This window comes from Episyrphus balteatus, chromosome 1 (assembly GCF_945859705.1).
Source record: "Episyrphus balteatus chromosome 1, idEpiBalt1.1, whole genome shotgun sequence".
Classification (NCBI taxonomy): Eukaryota; Metazoa; Arthropoda; class Insecta; order Diptera; family Syrphidae; genus Episyrphus; species Episyrphus balteatus.
In genome coordinates this window covers 144,180,808-144,202,904 of record NC_079134.1, presented here as the reverse complement: position 1 = coordinate 144,202,904, position 22,097 = coordinate 144,180,808, and the positions used below count along the sequence as shown (strand labels likewise).

Below are 22,097 nucleotides of genomic sequence, written 5' to 3'. Positions count from 1 at the left end.
ATCAGGGCCCAAAATAAAAACATTACGTTATTGGTGGCATTCCGAATATTACTTCAGAACAGAGGCCCCAATACCTATGTATTAATTCTTGGCTCCAAAAAAATTATATTATATTTTAGGGGCCTCTAAGCAATTAAATTTGAGGCTCTAAAAATAATTTTTCAGCGGCCTGATGATGGAAAATAAAATATGTATTTATTACTTCAGAACAGAGGCCCCAAGAAAATTTTTATTTTAGGGGTCTCTAAATATTTAATTTTGGGGGCCCCTAGTACAAGTGTTTACTACTTTTATGAGAGACATTTTAAGTCAGTATAGCAAAGTGCATTACGAACATATTAAAACATTAAAATAAACCTAAAAATAAATAAGCCATACAAAAAAAAAAAACCTATGGAGTATACGTATTTTTTTTTGTAACTAAGGGGCCCCCAAATATCAAAGGGGCCCCAAAATTTAGTCTTACCCCGGGGCCCCGGCGACTCAACGTACGCCACTGTTTGCCTCTATAAAATTCACGCGCCACAAAAATTATTGAAATTAGAGAAATAAATTGAAAATTAACAAATAATAATTTTTTGTATTTAGGTATAAAAGTTGGAAAAACACTGGGTAATGTTAGAAAATGGAATAAACATCCCTTTCCACTGAAATTTAATATGAAACAGCAGTAAGAATATGAAAAATCATTTTAAAATTCATCACGTTAAATCATTTCGAATTTTGATGGAAGTCAAAATGGCGCTTGTTGCAAGAAACCAAACTAAAACAAGAGAATTTCAAATTAAAACTTTCATGTTATTAAACATATAACTTGAACAAAATAGAAACTTAATGTTGTAAAACAATCCCTTTCAACCATTTAACAATTTTGGAGCAACAGAGAAATATGCTAGTTTATAGTTTATACTTTGTCAGGCTTGCCATGGGTATTTTTTGTTTACATTTTTCCTATTTTCCACTTTAAGTGTGTTTTTATTTTAAGTCTCATTAAACCTTCAAATGCTAATTGCCATCTTTTTTAAAAACACAATAAATATGAAATTAATAAAAAACAAAATGGCTGCAATCACTTTCGATTAAAAAAACATCTGACTTTCTAGGCATCTATTGAAATATGCAACGAATTGTTAAAAAAATATCAAAATTAGATATGACTTTTATATGTGAAAATTTAATTTTTTATTATGTTGGTATTTGTAATAATATTAAAATATTTTTGTTTTTCCATCCAGAAATCTACAATGTTTGTTTTCTGGCCTGTAAATTTGTTTTATTGTCTTAGGCAACTCTGGCATATAATAACATTTCGTTTTGCTTCCATGGATTTACAACTAAGTACTACAACTAACAACTAGCATCATCTGTCAAAATGGAATTAACAAAAACTATAATTCGGAGCTCCAGAAACATAACTATAATATCATTTGGAACTCGTTGTTGTTTCAACTTCAATACATAAAAAAATGTTGTAATTCTAGTTCTATATTTGTTAAACCAAACTTTCAAAAACTTAAGTGTAATAAAAATTCTTGAACGAAAAACAAAACAGTTGAGCTACAGTCAGTGTCAGTAAAAAGTTAACAGTTTACATTTAAAATTCTTTTTTGTCTAGATTTGTCCATTAATATTATTTTAATAGTTTGGAAGTTTTATTCATGTGTTCCTACTTAATGATTTTTTTAACATTAAACCGGTTAAATATTTGTATGAAAACGTGCTAAATGATTTCGCATGATAATAATATGTTCTGCAATATGTTTTTTTTTTTTTGTTTTGAACAAATATGATAAAATAAATTCATATACGTACCAATAATAATTGAAATAGCTAGGAAGGTTTTTTTTTTCTTTGAAAACCAATTAATGTGAAACTTTCATTAGACGCTGACTGTATATCTTAATGTTGCAGATGAAAAAAAAAATGGTTCCTTGACAGTTTGGTTTTACCAAACTGTTAATAAACCAGAATAAAACAAAAAACACTGGGTAAAGAAGAAGACAACAAAACATAGAATCGACTGAGTTACATTGATGTTTGATTCTTGTATCTGAAAACTTTTCTTAGTTTGACATTTGCTAAGCAAAACTATTGAAAAACCAGCATAAAACAGAAACATCCCTGAATGACAAAGATACAAAATCATATTTACTATTAAGTTACATATATGTTTGAATGTTATATTTGAATCAGTTCTTGATTTGGCATATGTTTAATCAAACTATTGGTAAACAAAAACAAAATAAATACATTTAAACATGAAATTGTATACACTACATATTATGTTATAACAACGATTAAGTGCTTAATTCTATGACCGTTTATTTGTTGTATGTTGGTTGTTTTGTTTCATTAAACTGTGGAACAATAACTAAAATAAAACAAAAACACCACTTAAGAAGGGATATGCCTGTATACTAGGGTGGATCGATTTTGTTTTTAATATTTTGATATAAACCATCATTGATAGAATGTTATCAAAAAGGTATGTCTAACTGAGTGAAAAATAAAAAAAAAAACAATCAACTTTTAAATACTTTTTTGTTAACAAATACCTAAACTAATTATGGAAATGGAGAGCTAATCAAATTCATGTTTTTTAATTCATAACGCATTTGTTCAGATTTTTCCTAGAGTGAGAATTAAAAGTCAAATATAACTTTTCTTTCATATTTTACACTCAGTGACAACTTTTTATAAATGACCGAAGTCAAAAAAAAAAAAAAAACTTAAGTTAAATCGACCCACCCTAACGCTCAATAAGGAAGTTCAAGTATATTTGTTTAATAAAGACATCGAATAAAATGTAGATTGTAAAGGGAAATAAAAAAGTTAGTGCTTTCTTAAAACTTTTATTGTTGGTACAAAAAATGATTTTAATTTGTCTTTTACCAACTACTTGAACCATTCCAATGTTATTTAAATATTTAGTTCCATCCTTAAATATTCTAATTAGTATCTTAGTTTGAGTGATGTTTTTAAATCGTTTTTTATGTATTTAAAATTATTCAAAACTAAAGATTTTAATTGAGTTACTCACTTGTTATAAGAGAATGCTGCATAAAGGTTTTATCAACATTTTAGTTGAAAGAAACCAAAATCGAAATTGAATAAGAGTAAATATAACTTTTTACCAACTTTTAACTTGGAGACTTGTTTATAATATCTAAACAACATCTGATTTTTTAAAGAAACAAGTTTGAACTTAATTAAAACCTATAAACAGCATTTCGAATAAAAAAGTTTCAAACAATTTTTTGGGTACAAAAATAAAACTGAGTTACAACGGCATTCGTTTCAGATAACCTCAGTATGATACAAATGCAACAAAAATCTTGTTGCAAATCGTATTTTGTGCTATTCGGGAACCACACCGAAAAAAAAAATTGATAATAACAGCTATCAAATTAACATTTTTCAGTGACAAAAGTCGTCCAACAATTAAAATATCAATTTTGATATTTTACCATATCATTTTGACATTTTTTAATATCAGGTGGGATAGTGAAAATTTCACTTTGACAATTAAAATATCATTTTGACATTTTTTTAAGTTTAAGTAGATAGTTAAAATTTCACTTTGACAATTAAAATATCAATGTTGACTAGATTTTACGTTTTAGTTTATTATGTATAATGAAACCTATTTCTTTCCTTTTCATTTTTATTTTTTAATATTTTAAGAATTTTCTTTCTTTTTTCAAAACATTACTGAAAGGGAATATTCTTTACAAAATAATGGTGATATTGTTTTGTTATTTTCTCCCAAACTATGTGAAGTAAAATCTTAGTGCCGATCAAATTTTCTCAGTAAATCATACATTTTACTTCGAAAAAACACAAAGCGCCTTTAAATTAGTACACATTAAGAATTTTTTATTTACCTAATATTTTTCAATAATTTGGAATGAGAAATTGATATGAAAAAATGATAATAAAATATCAAACAAAATTTCCAAAATGTGACATTTAAATATCATCCTGATAATAAAAATTTTGTTTTAACATTTTAAATATCATAAAACACATTTTATAGAGCATTTTTGGCTGATATTTAAAAAATGTTAATTTGATATTAAAAAAATGTTAAATTGATATTGGTTTTTTTTTTCGGTGCATTTATTTCAAGTCTTGAAAATGTATTTTTTTGTTCTTCTTGCCGTACATAACATTTTTTTGTTGTTTTTAACATTATGTATTGTGTAAATTCAAAATTCATATTTCTTTATTTTATATCAAGCAGATCTGGCCTAGGCTAGATCCAAAACGTTCAAAAAATGTATTGTCTCTAAGCAGATTCCATATCAGCTCTGTAATAGGTGTCTTAACAGGACACTGTCTTAAAAGACACGCCATAAGACATGGAGTAGTCTCTAACGACTTCTGTAGAAGTTGCCTTGATGAGGAAGAAGAAGGAACAATCCAACATCTTCTCTGTTCATGTCCTGCCCTTTCCAGTAGGCGTAAAAAATACTTGGAAAAATATTTCTTAGAAGATACTAGTGAATTAATTAATACTGACATCTTCAACCTTCACCGCTTCATTAAAAGCTCCAACTGGTTTAATTAGTCAGGAATTTCCTTGCAAAATCATGGTATCACAATGGACCAATAAGTGGTCTAAGTGTGTCAGTCGTTTTCCTGACAGCCATTTCTACCTAACCTTATCTCTACCTAACCTTATTTCTACCTAACCTTATATAATATCTAAAACCTTAAGATTTTCTTTTGTAAAAAATCATGGTATAAATATTTGAGCTTTTTATTTCTTTTAATTTCTATGAATTAACATTGCAAGGTCAAGAAAATTGCATCAGTTGCGATTCATTTTTTTTATAAAAAAAAAAAACAAAGTTTAAGTTTTTCAAAATATGTAGCTTTACTCCTTAGAATTAACAAAAAAAAAAAAAAAATTTAAATCTGACTAAGCCCTGATTTTTCAATCGTCAGTTAGACTATCAGATGAATAAAAACTGCCAAATGTCAATATAAATAAAACTTTTATTCCTAGGAATAAGCTCTATCTGAGCTTTATCTGACTATTGAAAAATTGGCCCTAAGAGCCAATTTTTCAATCTTCTAATAAACAGTCAGTTAACTGTTCGACGAATAAAGTTATTAGGCTCATAAACAATCAGATAAAAACATTGAATTTTTCAATCACGAATAATTTATTCTACAGAATAACAAAAAAAAATTGTCAATTTCAAAAATATTTAAAATTAAACGTCATTTTTATTTATGATTGTTTTTGTTTTCTTGTGTTCCACTTTATTTTTTTCAAAATTCTTTCAAAACAGCTTTGACAACTGACACAATATTTTTGTTGAGATTATTCCTTAGAATAATTTTTATTCGTCTCTGAAAGGAGCAGATAGTTTTATTCTTAGGAATAAGCTATATCTGCCTGTTGAAAAATTGATTTTTTCGCTATCCTTAGGAATAAGTACTATAACTGACTGTTTAACTGACTATTGAAAAATTGGCCCTAAGAAATAAACACAAAACAAATAGGTCGTACTAAAACAACGACCAAAATTACTGTGATTTGTACTCTCTAAATTACAATTATTGTTGAAATTTAGAAATTATAAGGTAGAATATTTTAAACTTAATAATAAAAATTTATGTGGTGGTACACACAGTCTTAAGTAAAAAAAGAGTATTTTGACGTACTCTATCAGAGTTATAGATTATAGAGTACACATACGTGAAATAGAGCACACACTATTTATGAACTTCCAAGAAATATTATAACCGTTTAAATTCGAGAAAACAAGTTTAAAGTAACGAAAAAAATATAAATTTTAACTATTTCGAGTCATTAATCTAAAATCTACCAGACAATTGATTAATTTTTTATTAAATTTACCATAAAATTAAGAAAACTGTTAAAAAATCAGCGAGCATAATAAAACCATTAGTCACATGGTTAGCTTTTAATTAAATGTATTTAGCGCTGGGTGTCAAGGGTCGTCGTGTTTCTTGTTTTTAAATGATTTCCAATGTTATAATCACGTCAGTTATAAACACTTAAAATGATTTTTCAATTAACACAAATAAATTGGTAAAAATTGGCATCAATATATTGAAGTATTGAGGAACCAATTAAGAAAAATTCGTATGTTCTGTTTTTCATCGTAAGAATATTTTAAGTCGAAGATGAATTCCAGTAACGAACTTGGTAGAACTCGTGCCTTAGCAAAGCATTATTGGATCTCGTGCTCGCATTGGCTTTATTCAATTTTTGACTGCAATGACCGTTAAATATAGGCTTTTGGACGCCCAATTGAAAATACTAGGGGTATTCACGATCCGGTGCAACGAAAAGGTTAAAAATTGCTAAATTTTATTTTTCTACTAGGTACTACAACTACAAAAGACAAATTTTGCACCATTGTATTTTATAGGGTATAGCAAAAGTGTAAAAGTGTAAAAAAAAATTATAGTCTGTATATTTGGTTATTTTAGTAAGAAAATGTTACACTTTTGCACTTTTACAAACGATACAAGACCATTTGCATCGAATCGTGAATACCCCTACTGTAAATAGAAACGTGATGCTATAGATTGCGATTATTTTATTTTTTCAGTAAGTTTTTTTTATGACACGTTGCAATGTTTTTACGGCAACGCGAATTTTTCAAATTTTTTAACATTTTCTTATAATTTGTATTTATACACCACAATCTGCTCTCTCGCGATCCCAAATAAGAAAATTATTTTATTTTCTTATTTTACTTTTTTTTTTTTATTTTTTTTTATTTTGTAGCTGCTTGCATTTAGCAGTCGTAGTCTCTCATCTTTCAACGATATACATTTCTATCGCCAAAAATATTATGGGCCCTATCGTGCATCTCCACGATGGCCCTCAATATAACTTTTTGGATTTTTTTTTTTCAAAACATCTCTAAAAACTTTAGTTACGAAAAACTTCTTTAAATTCCATCGTAATCGTAGAAATTGGACTCCAGCGCTATCGGATTGGGGGAAAGAGGCGTTGTAGAATACCTCCAGGGAATCCCCTCATGGTTTTTTTCTGCGATCAGTTTAATGTTTATCTATAGGTATACCTACAGTCCAAAAAGTATGAATGAGTCTCAAGTGGAAAATTTTTCATCCTAATATTTATGTTCGGCCGGAATTACAAAAGCTATTGCTGGTTTCACCTGAATGGATTAAAATTTTCCGCTTAGCTGGTTTTTTGTTCGCCACCTAAATTGAAGTGAAAAAAGAGCTGTCGTTCTACGTTCCCCCTTATTCAGAACTTATTTCCTATGAAATGCGAGGTAACACTGGTCTGCAAAATTTAACTTTTTTTTTCTCCTTCAAATAATTTTTTGATATTATGAAAGATTAGACTTTCCTAAATCTAAATCTGGTTTCAGAAAAATTCTATTAGGTACCATTTTTGTAAAAATGATTTTTAAAAAATGTGGGTAGTTTCTAAAAAATCAACCTTTTAGATTTATTTGAACTCGTGCAAAATTAAAACTATTTGTAGCATTGAGCTTAAATTTGGAGGACTTATTCCTCATAATATGGGCTATTGATTGACACCAAATATGTCCTTTTGCATTTATGTTTACTAGAGTGACCGCAACTCCCATAGAAAAAAATTTTTGTCGAATTTTTTTCGGGGGAACCCCATAAAATGTTCCGCCTTTGCAGATTTTTAGATAGCCAAAATTTTAGCTCGATTGGATAACTCTAAATGGTGCCGACACTCGCTCAAAGTATCTCTGTTTTTTCACTGTTTTTCGAAGAAAATTAGCTCTAGCTCCCAAACAAATCGGGTTATTTTCACTTTTTATATATTAAATTAAAGGTAGTGTTGTTACACATAATTCAAATGCTAAATTTGTTTAGTTTTACTAAAAACAAAAAATATTGTCATCAATTTAAATTTTCAGTACTTACCTCAAAAAGAGCTGAAGTGCAAACTCGATTTAAAATTAAATTTTTTTTTAACTGTTTTATTCTGCGGATTGGGATAGAATGGATGTTTCTCTATCTCTGGGCCCTCGGGTAGCAAAAGTATGAGGTATAGTCGTGGGGTGAAAGAGCTTTTAACAATGCAACTTTCTATGTTATTGGATCGATGTAAGGCATCTGATAGAAATGCTTCTCGCATAATTATAGCTACAATAGAAGCACTAGGGCAAAATCCAATTGACTTTGTAGTTTCAAAATCAAACTTACATTCAACAAGAAAAAACTTTTGCTTGGTTTAATGCCCCAAGAGCTTATCTGGCTCCTAAACAAGATCTTGATCTTTTGCATAATTGCATTGAATACCGCAAGATAGACAAAGATATTTCAGAGAAGGCTCTTGCTAAATTCTCAAACCATTTATGGTATTTGAGTTCAGAGCTGGCAGGTCTGGCGTTCTTTGACCTAACTTTACGAGATGGCGAAAAATTAGAAACGGCCAACATAATTTTGAAAACCAGTGAAACGTAAACCAACAGAATAGTAAATCCAAAGCTACAGACACATGAAGATGAACAATTTGTCACAGCAGGGTTAAAAAATATTGTGAGCAAAAAAACATTGAACTTTTTCAGCCGATTGAAAATAGACACAAGTTTTCTCAAAGAACCTCCAAATCTTTGGCCCGAAAACCCGCATTTTAAAGAAGGCTTTAAAAAAGTGCAATAACTTAGAGTCGTAAATGACATGACAGAAAGAGGAGTCAAATTAATAACCGATTTTAATAACCTTTTTAAGTAAAGATGAGGAACAAAAACAATATGTACTTCAAGTAGTCAGTGAGGGCCGAAAATTGTATCCTGATGCTTCCAAAACTACTTTGTAAATCTCTTGATTAAATTTTTTTAGTATTTACTTCAATAATTATGTATAAGAAATGTAACACGATGTTATTTATTTTGTTTTTTAGGCCTATGTGAATTGCGTAAAAAAGTTAACATAGTGTAAAATTTTTGACACTATTGAGGTGAATAAAAAAATTTCAGCTGTTAAAAATTTATTGGGCTCTGGGACCTGGTTAAATTTGAGTTAAATTTTTTTTGCAGATGGTTTTGTTTTGTATTTTTTTTATTAAAAAGGAGTTTCATAGCAGAAAAGAAGCAGAGAAAAATATTAAACAATAAGCCATACAGCTGAGGTTTTTTTGTTCACCTCAATAGTGTCAAAAATTTTACACGGTGTTAAATATTTAACGCAATTCACACACAGCCTTACAATTCTGTTAAATGTTTTGTTTTTTTAAATAAAACAGTTTAAAAAAAAGTTTCATTTTAAATCGAGTTTGCACTTCAGCTCTTTTTGAGGTAAGTACTGAAAATTTAAATTGATGACAAAATTTTTCTGTTTTAGTAAAACTAAACAAATTTAGCATCTGAATTATGTGTAGCAACACTACCCTTAATTTAATATATAAAAAGTGAAAATAACCCGATCTCTTTGGGAGCTAGAGCTAATTTTCTTCGAAAAACAGTGAAAAAACAGAGATTTTTGATACTTTGGACGAGTGTCGGCACCATTTAAAGTTATCCAATCGAGCTGAAATTTTGGCTATCTAAAAATCTGCAAAGGCGGAACATTTTATGGGGTTCCCCCGACCAAATTTCGAAAATCGATTTCTTGCGGTCACTCTAATGTTTACTCATATTTTAAAATACTGATTTATAAAAAAAGCAGAAATATCGAAATCCTTTACTTTTTAGTAAATCCAACATGAACAAAAACACCTTAATTAAGGAAAATGTAAAATATCAACGCCGATTATATTTAAAAAGTCAAATATGTAAAGAAAACCATGATAAAATACATTAAACAAAATTTTTACGTGTTTTGTAATTTTATATACTATTTATCTATTTAGAAATATCTTATTTGTAATAAACCATTCGATAAACTGCCTTGTAAAGCTTCAGATTTGTTTCTCCAAGAAACAAAAGTATACTTTCCTTATAGTTTTTGATGTGCTGAGTTAGAATCCGAAGTCAAAAAAATTCTATCACGTCAGGATTTTAAGATATTCGCATTAAAGTATCACAAAATCTCAATAAAAACTACTATATCTCACAAACCAGAGCTTACCGATATTTTTTGAGTTCGGATTCAAAATCAACATACGAAAGTCCATTAGAAAAGTATATTTTTGTTCTAGGGAGAAAGATATATTAATTTTTAGAGATCAGTTTTTTTTATGATAAGATATGCCAAACCTGCTAAACTTACTTAAATTAAGATATCTCGGAGAAGAAAAGAGATGTTGAAAAGATTGAAACTGAATTTGAAAGAAAAAAATAAGTTCTTTTATAAACCGTAACAATTTTAATTGAAAAATATTACATTATGCCAAAATATTTCTTCGAAAAAAAATGGGTTTTTGAGATTTTCTAAGGGAATATCTAAAAAACCTGACGTGCTAGATCAATTCTGTCTTCGAATTCGGAATCAGCATACAAAAATCCTTTAGAAAAGTATAGTTTTATTTAAAGGAGGATTCAATTGCAGACCAGTGTAATCAAAGATCTCCACTCGATGGCGAACAAAAAAAAAATGTTTAAACGGAAAATGTTAATTCCATTCAGGGGAACCTCGAAATTTCAAATGTAATTTTCTAAACGGTATATACAATAGGATTGTCCATTTCTGAAAAAGAACTCTCAGGTTAATGTTTTATTGAAAGGACTTCCAATACAAAAAAAAAAAATCTTATAAAAAATTCGCATGAAAAGTTTGATATCGGCAATTAATTTTCCAGGGAAATTTAGATGTCATTTCATACGATTTTTGGTTCCCTGAAAATAAATTCACGTTCGCACAAAAAATTCCGAGGGATAAATATATTCCAAGGGAAACAAAATTCCCTTGGGGATTCAGGATAGGCCCGTTAAGCGAATATCGGGAGTCTCCAGGGGTATAGAATTATTTTTCGCCCGGAATTTTTCGTAAGACCACGGTCTTATAGACTAAGAGCCCACGACGGCCAGACCTTCGTTATTTTATACCAGCTGAAAGTTTGTCTGTGCATACCCCCCATAGAGGTAAGAACGACCAGGGACTTTATAGTTCTGGGTTGTGGTTGCTTTGGCAGTTAAACGGTACTAAAGGTGTAAAAAATAGGACCTTACTTTCGTCAAAGTATACCGCTTCATTTTTTTATATTTTCTTAAGGATAACTTCAGAAGTCTAGTCGTCCATTGCCAGACACCTATGACGGTTGTTTCCCCCTGCCAGACACCCCTAAACTTGCAAAAATTAGGACCCTACTTTCGTCATAGTATACCAGCTAAATTTTATATATGTTATTTGGGGACCTATGAAAAGATGTTACCTCAAGAGCCAGACAGTTTTGATGGTTGCAACACCTTGCCAGACACAATTTTCTAAAAAATGACTCAAAATTAAAAAAAAATATTAAAAAACGACGGCAACACTTACATTAACAAATGATACTTTTTTCAAAAGCCAGAATTGTACACTTAATTTTAATTTTTAAATCAAGTCATTTCAATCAATAGTTTTTGAAATAATTGATTTCAAAGTCAAAATTTGTGAAAAAAAAGTTTAAAAAATTACATTGAATATTATTTGTGTTAAGGCTGTGGATCTAAATACAAAATATTCTAATAAAATAAACTGCCTAAATTAATTCCTTATCAAACGCTGAAATCCATATGTTCCTGTGCCATCTAGTTTTCGAGATATTTGAAAAATAGGAAAACTACTTTTTTATAAGATTTTAATTATAGTAGGAGATCCCACCATTGGACGACCTATTCACGTCGTTATACCAGTTGAAAGCTATATTTTCTGAAAGGTAGTGTCTAAGGAAATAAATTGCACATGGGTTGCCTAGCGATATCCTGTCAAGGCATAGGGTTGCCAAGCCTTAAAATTATTTTTCCGTATTTTTGAATACGCGTCCCTGCTTATATGGCAAGCCTAAGAGTTCTAAAAAAAAATATGTCATAGGAAATTTATTTTGATAATTTTTATTTTAAGGATTTTTTAAAATTTTAAGTTTGAGTAGGGTAAACAAAGGCAATAGGTAAATTTAGAAAAGGGCAAAAATCTATTTTCTAAGAAAAACGTGATAAAATTAAAATTGAAATTGGAATCGATAGATATTATGAATATATGAAAGCCACACATACAAATAAAGAGTGTAAAAACCTACAACTTGAGATAAAGTCTTTTAAAAGTCATGACACTCAAATTCGAGATTGGAGAAATATTTCATTAAAAATCAGAATAAAAGATTTTTTAAATAATTTTGATTTGATAAGTTAGAAAAAATAAAATAACTTGACACGTGTCTGTCAAATTTTTAATTTAACTTGCTGTTTTTTCGGAGGAATTTTTTGAAAAAGTACTTGTTTTCGTATATTTTCAATATATATAAGGAGAAAATCCCGTCATAGGACCACCTATTCATCTCGTTATACCAGTTAAAAGCTTTATTTTCTTAAGGGTAGTGTTTAAAGAAACAGTTATTTTTTAAGTTATTTTTTTTTTCTAACTTATCAAATCAAAATTATTTAAAAAATCTTTTATTCTGATTTTTAATGAAATATTTCTCCAATCTCGAATTTGAGTGTCATGACTTTAAAAAGACTTTATCTCAAGTTGTAGGTTTTTACACTTTTTATTTGTATGTGTGGCTTTCATATATTCATAATATCTATCGATTCCAATTTCAATTTTAATTTTATCACGTTTTTCTTAGAAAATAGATTTTTGCCCTTTTCTAAATTTACCTATTGCCTTTGTTTACCCTACTCAAACTTAAAATTTTAAAAAATCCTTAAAATAAAAATTATCAAAATAAATTTCCTATGACATATTTTTTTTTAGAACTCTTAGGCTTGCCATATAAGCAGGGACGCGTATTCAAAAATACGGAAAAATAATTTTAAGGCTTGGCAACCCTATGCCTTGACAGGATATCGCTAGGCAACCCATGTGCAATTTATTTCCTTAGACACTACCTTTCAGAAAATATAGCTTTCAACTGGTATAACGACGTGAATAGGTCGTCCAATGGTGGGATCTCCTACTATAATTAAAATCTTATAAAAAAGTAGTTTTCCTATTTTTCAAATATCTCGAAAACTAGATGGCACAGGAACATATGGATTTCAGCGTTTGATAAGGAATTAATTTAGGCAGTTTATTTTATTAGAATATTTTGTATTTAGATCCACAGCCTTAACACAAATAATATTCAATGTAATTTTTTAAACTTTTTTTTCACAAATTTTGACTTTGAAATCAATTATTTCAAAAACTATTGATTGAAATGACTTGATTTAAAAATTAAAATTAAGTGTACAATTCTGGCTTTTGAAAAAAGTATCATTTGTTAATGTAAGTGTTGCCGTCGTTTTTTAATATTTTTTTTTAATTTTGAGTCATTTTTTAGAAAATTGTGTCTGGCAAGGTGTTGCAACCATCAAAACTGTCTGGCTCTTGAGGTAACATCTTTTCATAGGTCCCCAAATAACATATATAAAATTTAGCTGGTATACTATGACGAAAGTAGGGTCCTAATTTTTGCAAGTTTAGGGGTGTCTGGCAGGGGGAAACAACCGTCATAGGTGTCTGGCAATGGACGACTAGACTTCTGAAGTTATCCTTAAGAAAATATAAAAAAATGAAGCGGTATACTTTGACGAAAGTAAGGTCCTATTTTTTACACCTTTAGTACCGTTTAACTGCCAAAGCAACCACAACCCAGAACTATAAAGTCCCTGGTCGTTCTTACCTCTATGGGGGGTATGCACAGACAAACTTTCAGCTGGTATAAAATAACGAAGGTCTGGCCGTCGTGGGCTCTTGCTCTATTACGAAAATGGCGACTTAGGCACAATAGCGGCTCTTTTAGAGCTTTAAATTATCTACATTTTCTTCAATGAGTAAAATAAAAGATTGAAATAGGAATATACATAAGTACCTACATACTTACTCATTATTTATACAGTTTATAAGTGCGGGGGTCTCTCTTTCAGAATAGGTTAACTTAATAAATCTTTTAAAAGATGTGAAATTTTAACATATCTTAAACATCTTAAAATCCTTTAACAAAAATTACATTTATGTAAGATTTAATAAAAAGGTTCGCAACTAAAAATAATTAAACAAAGTTCGCATGCATACCAAAATAACAACATCCAATCCAGAACCTAGGCAAAACATAACTTTATCAAAAAAATGTTAATGTCCTCGTTAATCAATGTATTTCAAATGTTGTTTTTGTGTTGTTTTTGAGCTTAAAAATACCAAACGTTTTAGCGGGCACTAAATAAAAATTGTAACATAAACAAATATAAACACGAAAATTAAACTCTGTTTAATTCTCGAATCTCGATCCACACAAACATTATAAACCAAAACGGAAAAACGAAAGAAAAAACCGAACACATTCTCAAAATAAATCAAAACACCTTCGAAAAAACCAAGTTTTCTTTTGTTTCGTAATCATCAAAAATTTAATTATATGTTTATACAAAAAATGTTGCGTCTTTTCACTTCAATTGGTATTCAGTTAAATGAATTTAGGTTTCTTTTTTTATTTATTATTGAATTTATAACAATACAATTTTTTATTTTATTTTCCATAATGTATATTATAATTATATTTTTTTGTTTGCTTTTTTGTTTTTATTTTATTTTTAATTTATTAAGTAATAATTAATATAAATTTATATTACATTTAAAATCCAAATATCTTTTTTGTCACCTTCTTGGTTAATTTTTCTTTTTTTTTGTTTATTATTTTTATTCAAATTTTACTTAAATAATAGTTTACAGATTTACACGTACTTATGTTTATTTAAATTTAATTTTTTTTATTATTAATATTTATAGTGTTTTTTTTTTTTTTTGTTTTGTTGTTGTTGGTTTTTAATTAAATATTTGTAATTTTTATAATTAGTTAAATTAAAAAAAAAATATTTAAACAATTATATGGAAAATAATAAAACTATTTATTTTTTATTTTATTTTTTTTTTATATAATAGTAAAACTTATGAATAATTTTTTTCTTACAATTTCTGAGTTTATTTATCTATAAGCGTATTTTTCATTGTTTACTCATTAAATCACGGATAAACAATAATTATCATAATAATTATAATATAATTCTAGAAATTACTGCAATATTTTTAATTTTTTGTTATACTATTTTATTATTATTATTATTTTAAATTAGACACACATACATTTACATTATATTTATTTATATGTATATGTTTTTTTTTTATTTTGTTGTTTGTTTATTATTAATATTTATAGAGTTGTGTGTTTTATTTAAGTATTTTATTTATATAGGTATGTGCCAAAATTCGTTTTTTTTAATTTATTTAAAATTTTATTTATATTTTATTTAAATTTCGCTCTCTGTTGGTATACGACAGTCTTGACTCTGAAAAAGCTGCAGTTTTTAAAAATTTTAATTTTTTTTTTTTTATTTTTAAATTCAAAATTAAGGAGATTTTTTAATGCATATCGTTTCTCTCCTTACCAACTTTCGAGGTGCGATAAGAAACAAATTATTATTTTTTGCTTTTTTTAAAACTAGAAAACAAGTTTAAAAAGAAAAAGTTTTTACTATTTTCGAATAATATAATTATTAACAAATAATTTTAAATGAAAATGTTTTCTATTGTCCTGATAAGAAATGTTTATTTTTTTTTTTTTGTTTAAAATTAATATTTTGTTTATAAGAATCACATGTTTAGTTACTTTTTTTCATTCTTGAATTTTATTTATGAGCCTGATAAAAAAAGTACATTTAATTATTTATTATTTTTATAAGGATGTCATCATTATAATAAAAAAGGTAGGTATGTATCTTTTACTTTATTTATTCATAAATAAGAAAGTGGCATTATTCATTATTATTATTAGTTCTATCTACAATTCATATTACACAAAAACAATTCTTTTTTTAAGAAATTCTCTCATTCTTATAACCTTGTCGAATTGATGTTATTTATTTTTTAAGGTATTAAATTACTTGGATTAAACTTATTTTATTCGAAAAATTAAGTAATAGATATTATTGTGTTCAAATTTTGCTGATTATTTCTTTAAAATGGAGGCTGTTTCGAAGGTATTCCTACCAACTTAGATTATTTCTAAACTTTTGCAGTTCATTCAAATGGGACACACAAATGGTGTTTAAGTTAAATAAAACCTTCAGCGTTATTACCCGTTTTTCACGTTAGTATTTTAATAAATTTATTAATTGTTTTGAAAAGTTTTGTAGGCAAAGTGTTGGAATTTATAAATATTTTGTTCAAAGGAAATCCATTTTGACTGCACGCACCTCCCAAATATGAAATCCTTTATACAATTTTAGAGACAAGCGGGATTAATGGAAGATTTTAAAATATTTGATTTCAAATTTAAAATGATCAATATTCGATTGACCTATAGATTCCGAGACGTTTAGAACAAAATAAAAAGAAACAGCAGCTTTTTTGCTCAAAGGTTTCTTTTATTGACCACTTATTCTATTGAAATTAGACAAACAATAGAAAAAATCCACAATTAATTTTTTAGCAGTTATCAAAAAGATCTTTCGGAATTCATTCAGTCCCCTTCACTGAAATCGACTAAGATGAAAGTTGATTTTTAAACATTAACTCTAGGTTCAGCGATCGCTTAACTACTCTCAATTCAATTATTACATATTAAAGACTTTGATCACCAATTCAACTATGTATTACCATAGCTTATCTCATTCCTTCCACCTGCCTGGCCCCTATATGTATAGTTATCGATATTAAAATGACTTAAAGTCCGATACGACATTCTCACATTTTTTTAACGTTGGGACGCTGTGTTACATTTTCCACCATAAAATAAAAGGAATTAATAAATACTCCTTATAAAACGAATTTATTGAAATGTAGTTAGATTTAGAGGGATTTGACTGTATTTGGCCATGGGGAATTTTTGATTATGGGAAATGAGACTTTGGTTTCATCTCGTAGGACTTAACGAAACGTATGAAAACATGACTCGCATGAATAAATCAACTTTTACGATAGCAAATATTCGCTTATTTAAACCATCGCAATTTGTCGAAAGTACGATTCGCTCGCTATTCATAATGTGGACCTAAGACCCTTTCATCAAGAACCAAGGATGTTCTGAAGAAAACTCTCATCTTCACGTTGCTTCTGGAGGTCTATTAAATAATACGAAACGAACGGCAAGTAAGCGATAGCCTGGACAAAGAGCGATTGTGTAAAACGAGCAAGTCGTTTGGCCAAACCAAACATTTTTTCTACCGGCAATAAAATATTATGACACCTAAACGAAAGTCAAACGATAGACAAATGACATTCGTAAAGATTAATGGTTATTGTTGAAATAAAACGATCATCGTTATGCATAATCGCATTTGAACGATAACGAAGTAGTTTCAACCATAATCTTTTCATAAAATATTATTATCAAACAACCAATCTTTAAGACACAGCTTACAACTGAAACAAATCGATTTGCTTTTTATTTTTTTTGAAAAACACTCACGAAAATCATCGATGATTTAATTTTTCCTCCGACAAAGTTACTTACTTGTGACGAAATAGACCTTTTTCAGACTTATCTGCTTCTATTTTTACATTCTTTCTCTTTATTTGCAAAAATGTAAACAACAATCAGTAATGCAATCATCATGCTTATTTTACATGCACTTGATCTCGCCTGTACTTCAATCAGGTCGAAACTTCCAATCCCTGTTTATATTAATGAAGAAAATCCAATATCGTTTTGAATTTTCTTCAATACACATAAAAATCACCATTTGAGGCTAAAACCCGAAGTATTTGCTTTGAGAAATCCTACAACTAGCCCTATCATTGAAGTTGACACCGAAAGCACAAGTTCATATCTAAGCAAAGCTTTGACTCAAGCGGTTTCTTTGCTCTACGCTAACAGGCATCAATTCAAGTGAGTCCTTGACTTTCCGGTTAATAGCCTGATTTTTATTTTTTATTGGGCCTGACTGGGATTCTTCAGTTTTTTTTTTGTTGACAGCCAAATTTCCCTAAAAGTGACCAAAAGTTCAGAGCGAAACTTTTAAGTCTCTATCTGTACAGAGAAATAAGGACAATTTTCACCAAACGATATCTGGGGTTATGCAATTATTTTACTCGAAAACTCCAGATATTAATAAGCTCTATTAAATTGTTGAAAGCAACTTGCAAAGACCTCGCCATGATGAATAATATACCAAGTCTGCTGGCACTTTCTGAAAGAACCTTTTCGTGGCATCTGTGTAATTGAACAAGCAAAAAAAAACTAGAAAATTCTCACAACGAAGATTCGGAGACATTTATAATTGCGATAATTTCATCTTTCATGTGCCCCATGGTTTTTACGAAATTCTTTTATCTTAAAGCTGACATTTAGTATACTTGATTCAAAATCTAATTAAAAATAAAAAAAAAAAACCTTCTAATAAGTGCTTTAAAATATTAACAAAGAATCTAAATTCTGATAATCAACTTGTTTGTTGCTTGATTGCAGTTGATTCAATAAAGAGTCAATACCGTATAAAATTTTGAGCGAAATCTTTAAGTTTGAGCTAGCATAATTATGCTATATGAAATTTTAATATTACAAACAAATATATTGGGGACAACAGCCTAAAGATATACTTGATAATTGATAATTCATTACTCTCGCTCTCTACACTTTGACTACTTTCTATTCTAATCATTTTGAATTTGAACTTCAATTGCAATTTAAAAATGTTATTTTAACTCCTACACACATGTTATTCCCTTCTACCAACCTTTTTTTTACAAAATAATCACAAAAAAAAACCGAAACAATATAATGCATTTGCACTAGAGAAAGAGTTAGCTCCAATAATTAAAAAAATAAATAAATAAAAACAACAACAAATAAAATTCATAAAACGCCCCTTTTCTTTGAACAAAGTAATATAATAAATTAATGATTTCCTTATCGAATTTCTTCCAGACCCTAACAAAAAGTTTTTCAATACAGAAGACAGAACAGATATTTTTTTTTTCACAGAACACCCTCCCTCCTCCTACTTTCTTTCTACTTCATCCTTTATCTTACATACAAGAAAAAAATTTTAATACAAATCCACTAGGAATGTTCAATTAAGTTTATATTATATGATTGTTATCCTTTTTTTGTTTTGTTTTTTTTTTTTTAATTTTATAATTTTTTATACAATAAAGCTTTTGAACGACACGAGATTTAAAAAATCTTCTCCTCTATATCTTCTTCTCATTCCAATTTTTTTTTTTAAATATCAATACCCCGCGCAATACGTTTGATCAAATTTAAGTTTTTTTTTTTATTATTTTTATACATAAGTAGAGCAAGAGTAGATATTTTTTTAAAAATTGGTGAAGAACATTTATTTGAAAAATGCATTATTTTTTTTTTTAATGAAGTATGTTAATGTAAACTCCTGAACAACGGGTTTTAAATATTTCTATTTTATGTGTATTTTTATGTATATTCCCCCTCTTTTTTTTCTTTTAGCTCTTTCTCTGTTACTGTGTCTTCTTCTAAAAATTTTCTTGTTTTTAGTTGTCGAATAAGATTTTTCTTTGTTTTTTTTTTTTAAATAACAATTTGCATGTACTTCTCATTTATTAATACATTGAAATTTTGATTACTTTCATAATTATGATTCATTTATTTTTTTGTTTTTTTTTTTCTCTTCTTCCTTTTTTTTATGTATGTATATCATTATTAATATATATATATATATTTATATGTATTTATATTATAGGTTACTATTTACAAAAGTCGATCTTGAAAATAAGATCTTAATAAGTTTTTTTTATTTTTATTTTTTGTTTAATTTTAAATTTTAATTATTTTTTTTTTTGTTTTTTAAATTAAATTAATACTAACATAAAAACTAAGAACGTATATATGACATTTTTGTTTAGTTTATGTAAAAAAAATCCTTTCAAAATAATAAAATAAGAACATTTTATTTTTTTTTTTTGTTTGTGTTATTTTTTTTCGATTTTTTGTTTTTTTATATAATTTTTTTTTTTTGTTTATTTTGAATCTAATCAACGACAGTCTTAGAGAAAATAAATGAATAAAAACGAATTAAGTTTTCGTATTATATTCAGGTATTTCCTTATATATATTTTTTTAATGGAAATGCTGGCGGTATTTTATATATTTTTTTCGTGTATTTTTGAGTGTGTGAAATTCTAACTGAAATTATGGATGGATATTTGCTGCGGATGCTGGTTGTTGTTAAAGTTGGTAGTGAGCTGCTATAATTATTATAAAATATGCGACAGCATATTTTATTAAACTGATGACCTATGACATTTCTCGAGAATGTTGTTATTATACTTTACACAGTTTGAATGGAAAAAACTGAAGCAAGAGAAAAGCATTTGAAATCAAGAACCGGCAAACAGTTTTTTTTTTACAAATTTTTTGTTGTTTTTTTTAAATAGCGCACAAAACATCGACAGCGATAAGAAGAAGCAAGTGCTTTAAACCTCTATGGAGTTGTTTAGCAGATATACCCGCAGCTAGCGCAGGGCATACGCAGTGAATAGTCGTTAGTTATCTCCCCTTTTCTCACCTATTGGTTGTATTTAGATTGATGCCTGCCGAGAGTGAGTTATTGTTGTTGTTGTTATTGTTGTTGTTGGTTGTGTTGCTTCCTGTCGCTGATGAGCCTGCATTCATGTTGGACGAAGTTGTTGCCATGTCGTTGGAATTGTTGTTGATTTTCACTGATATCTCATTGGAGGAGGTCTTTGGCGAAGCAGATGTTGTGTACATTGCTGTTGTGGTGCCAGCCACCGACACAGAGGCCCCAGTTTGGGTATTTACAACTTGATTGGATATTGGAACGCGCATGTTGGCAAACAAAGCTGGATTGTTGGCAATGCGCTGTAGTTGTTGTTTGCCCAGAACTGTAGTCATACCGGGTGAGATCTGCATTTGCATTTGCCCAGAGTTGTTTTTCTGAAGGGATTTTAGATTCAATAAGCTGGTGTAGAAGACTCGTTTGTTGTCGGGAGTCTCGCCTCCAATGATGTTTACTATTCGATCGCGTTTCATTTTTTGCAGTTGTATTTGCTGTTGTTGTTGCTGCTGTTGTTGCTGCTGTTGTTGTTGTTGGGCTGTTTTTAACTGCTGATTGTTTAATTGCTGCGCGCTTATTGTATTCTTCGAGTCGACAACAATATTACCCTGTTGTATTGAACTAGTTGATACAAAATTCAACTTGAGATTCGTATTGGAAATCTCTTTGTAGTGGATTTTATTTTGCATATCTCCACCAGACGATGTGGCAATTGTGAAATTGCTAGTACTTGTGACATTACCCGATGGACCCGATGTACTGAGTATCAGTTTGTTGGCACTCGGTCCAGCCACTCCACCGGTATTAGAATGCTGGCTAATCATGGTGATAGGCTGTGATGAGGGTTGCAAACTGTAATTGTGGTTTGCTGCAACTGCAGCAGAGTTCTGTTGCTGTTGAACACTTAATTCTGAGACCACAACTGGATATGAAGACATTTTGATTACTTTTCCAGTTGGAAGAGTTTTTTGTGTTGTTTGATTGTTGACATCAACCATTGTTGTAGAGTTTGTGTCGTCTTCAGTTTTGATAACTTGATACTGTTGTTGTTGGGATTGTTGTTGCTGCTGCTGTTGTTGTTGTTGATGAGCGATTTGAACCTTCCGCTGTGAAAGTTTGCGACTCAGTAAAAGTTTATCCAGCACTAGAATAGAAAATAAATACGTTTTACTTATTTTTTCTTCAAATAAATGAACAAATGATAGAAATTATTTATTAAAATTTGTAATGAATTTCAAAACAAATTAATTAGACTATTGAAAATATTAATAAAAGTCTTTTCGACGAAGACCAAAACATTAATGTCATATTTCAAACTGCATAAATTTAAAGTTTACTGAAAATCTGAAAGTTCCTGGTAGACGCTAGTTTCTTTTCGAAAACAAACCACTATTGACTTAACCTAGCCTTAGTGAAGATTTTAAGATTAAACTTCTTCCAATGAAAGATAGATTATGATGTCGTGCCGATGTCTTTACTTTTAGAAAC

General features: G+C 28.7%; 1 protein-coding gene across 6 annotated transcripts in view; it reads right to left on the bottom strand.

Moving 5' to 3' along the window:
* Positions 1 to 15,327: 15,327 nt before the first annotated feature.
* LOC129913418 (homeobox protein 5) overlaps positions 15,328 to 22,097 on the bottom strand; it is a 33,495-nt gene continuing 26,725 nt past the window's right edge. For all 6 annotated transcript variants that reach the window (XM_055992079.1, XM_055992114.1, XM_055992069.1 and 3 more), the window contains exon 11: positions 15,328 to 21,753. In XM_055992079.1, coding sequence (XP_055848054.1) covers positions 20,597 to 21,753 — 1,157 coding nt within the window. In that variant the 3' untranslated portion in view covers positions 15,328 to 20,596. The remainder of the gene's footprint in view (positions 21,754 to 22,097) is intronic.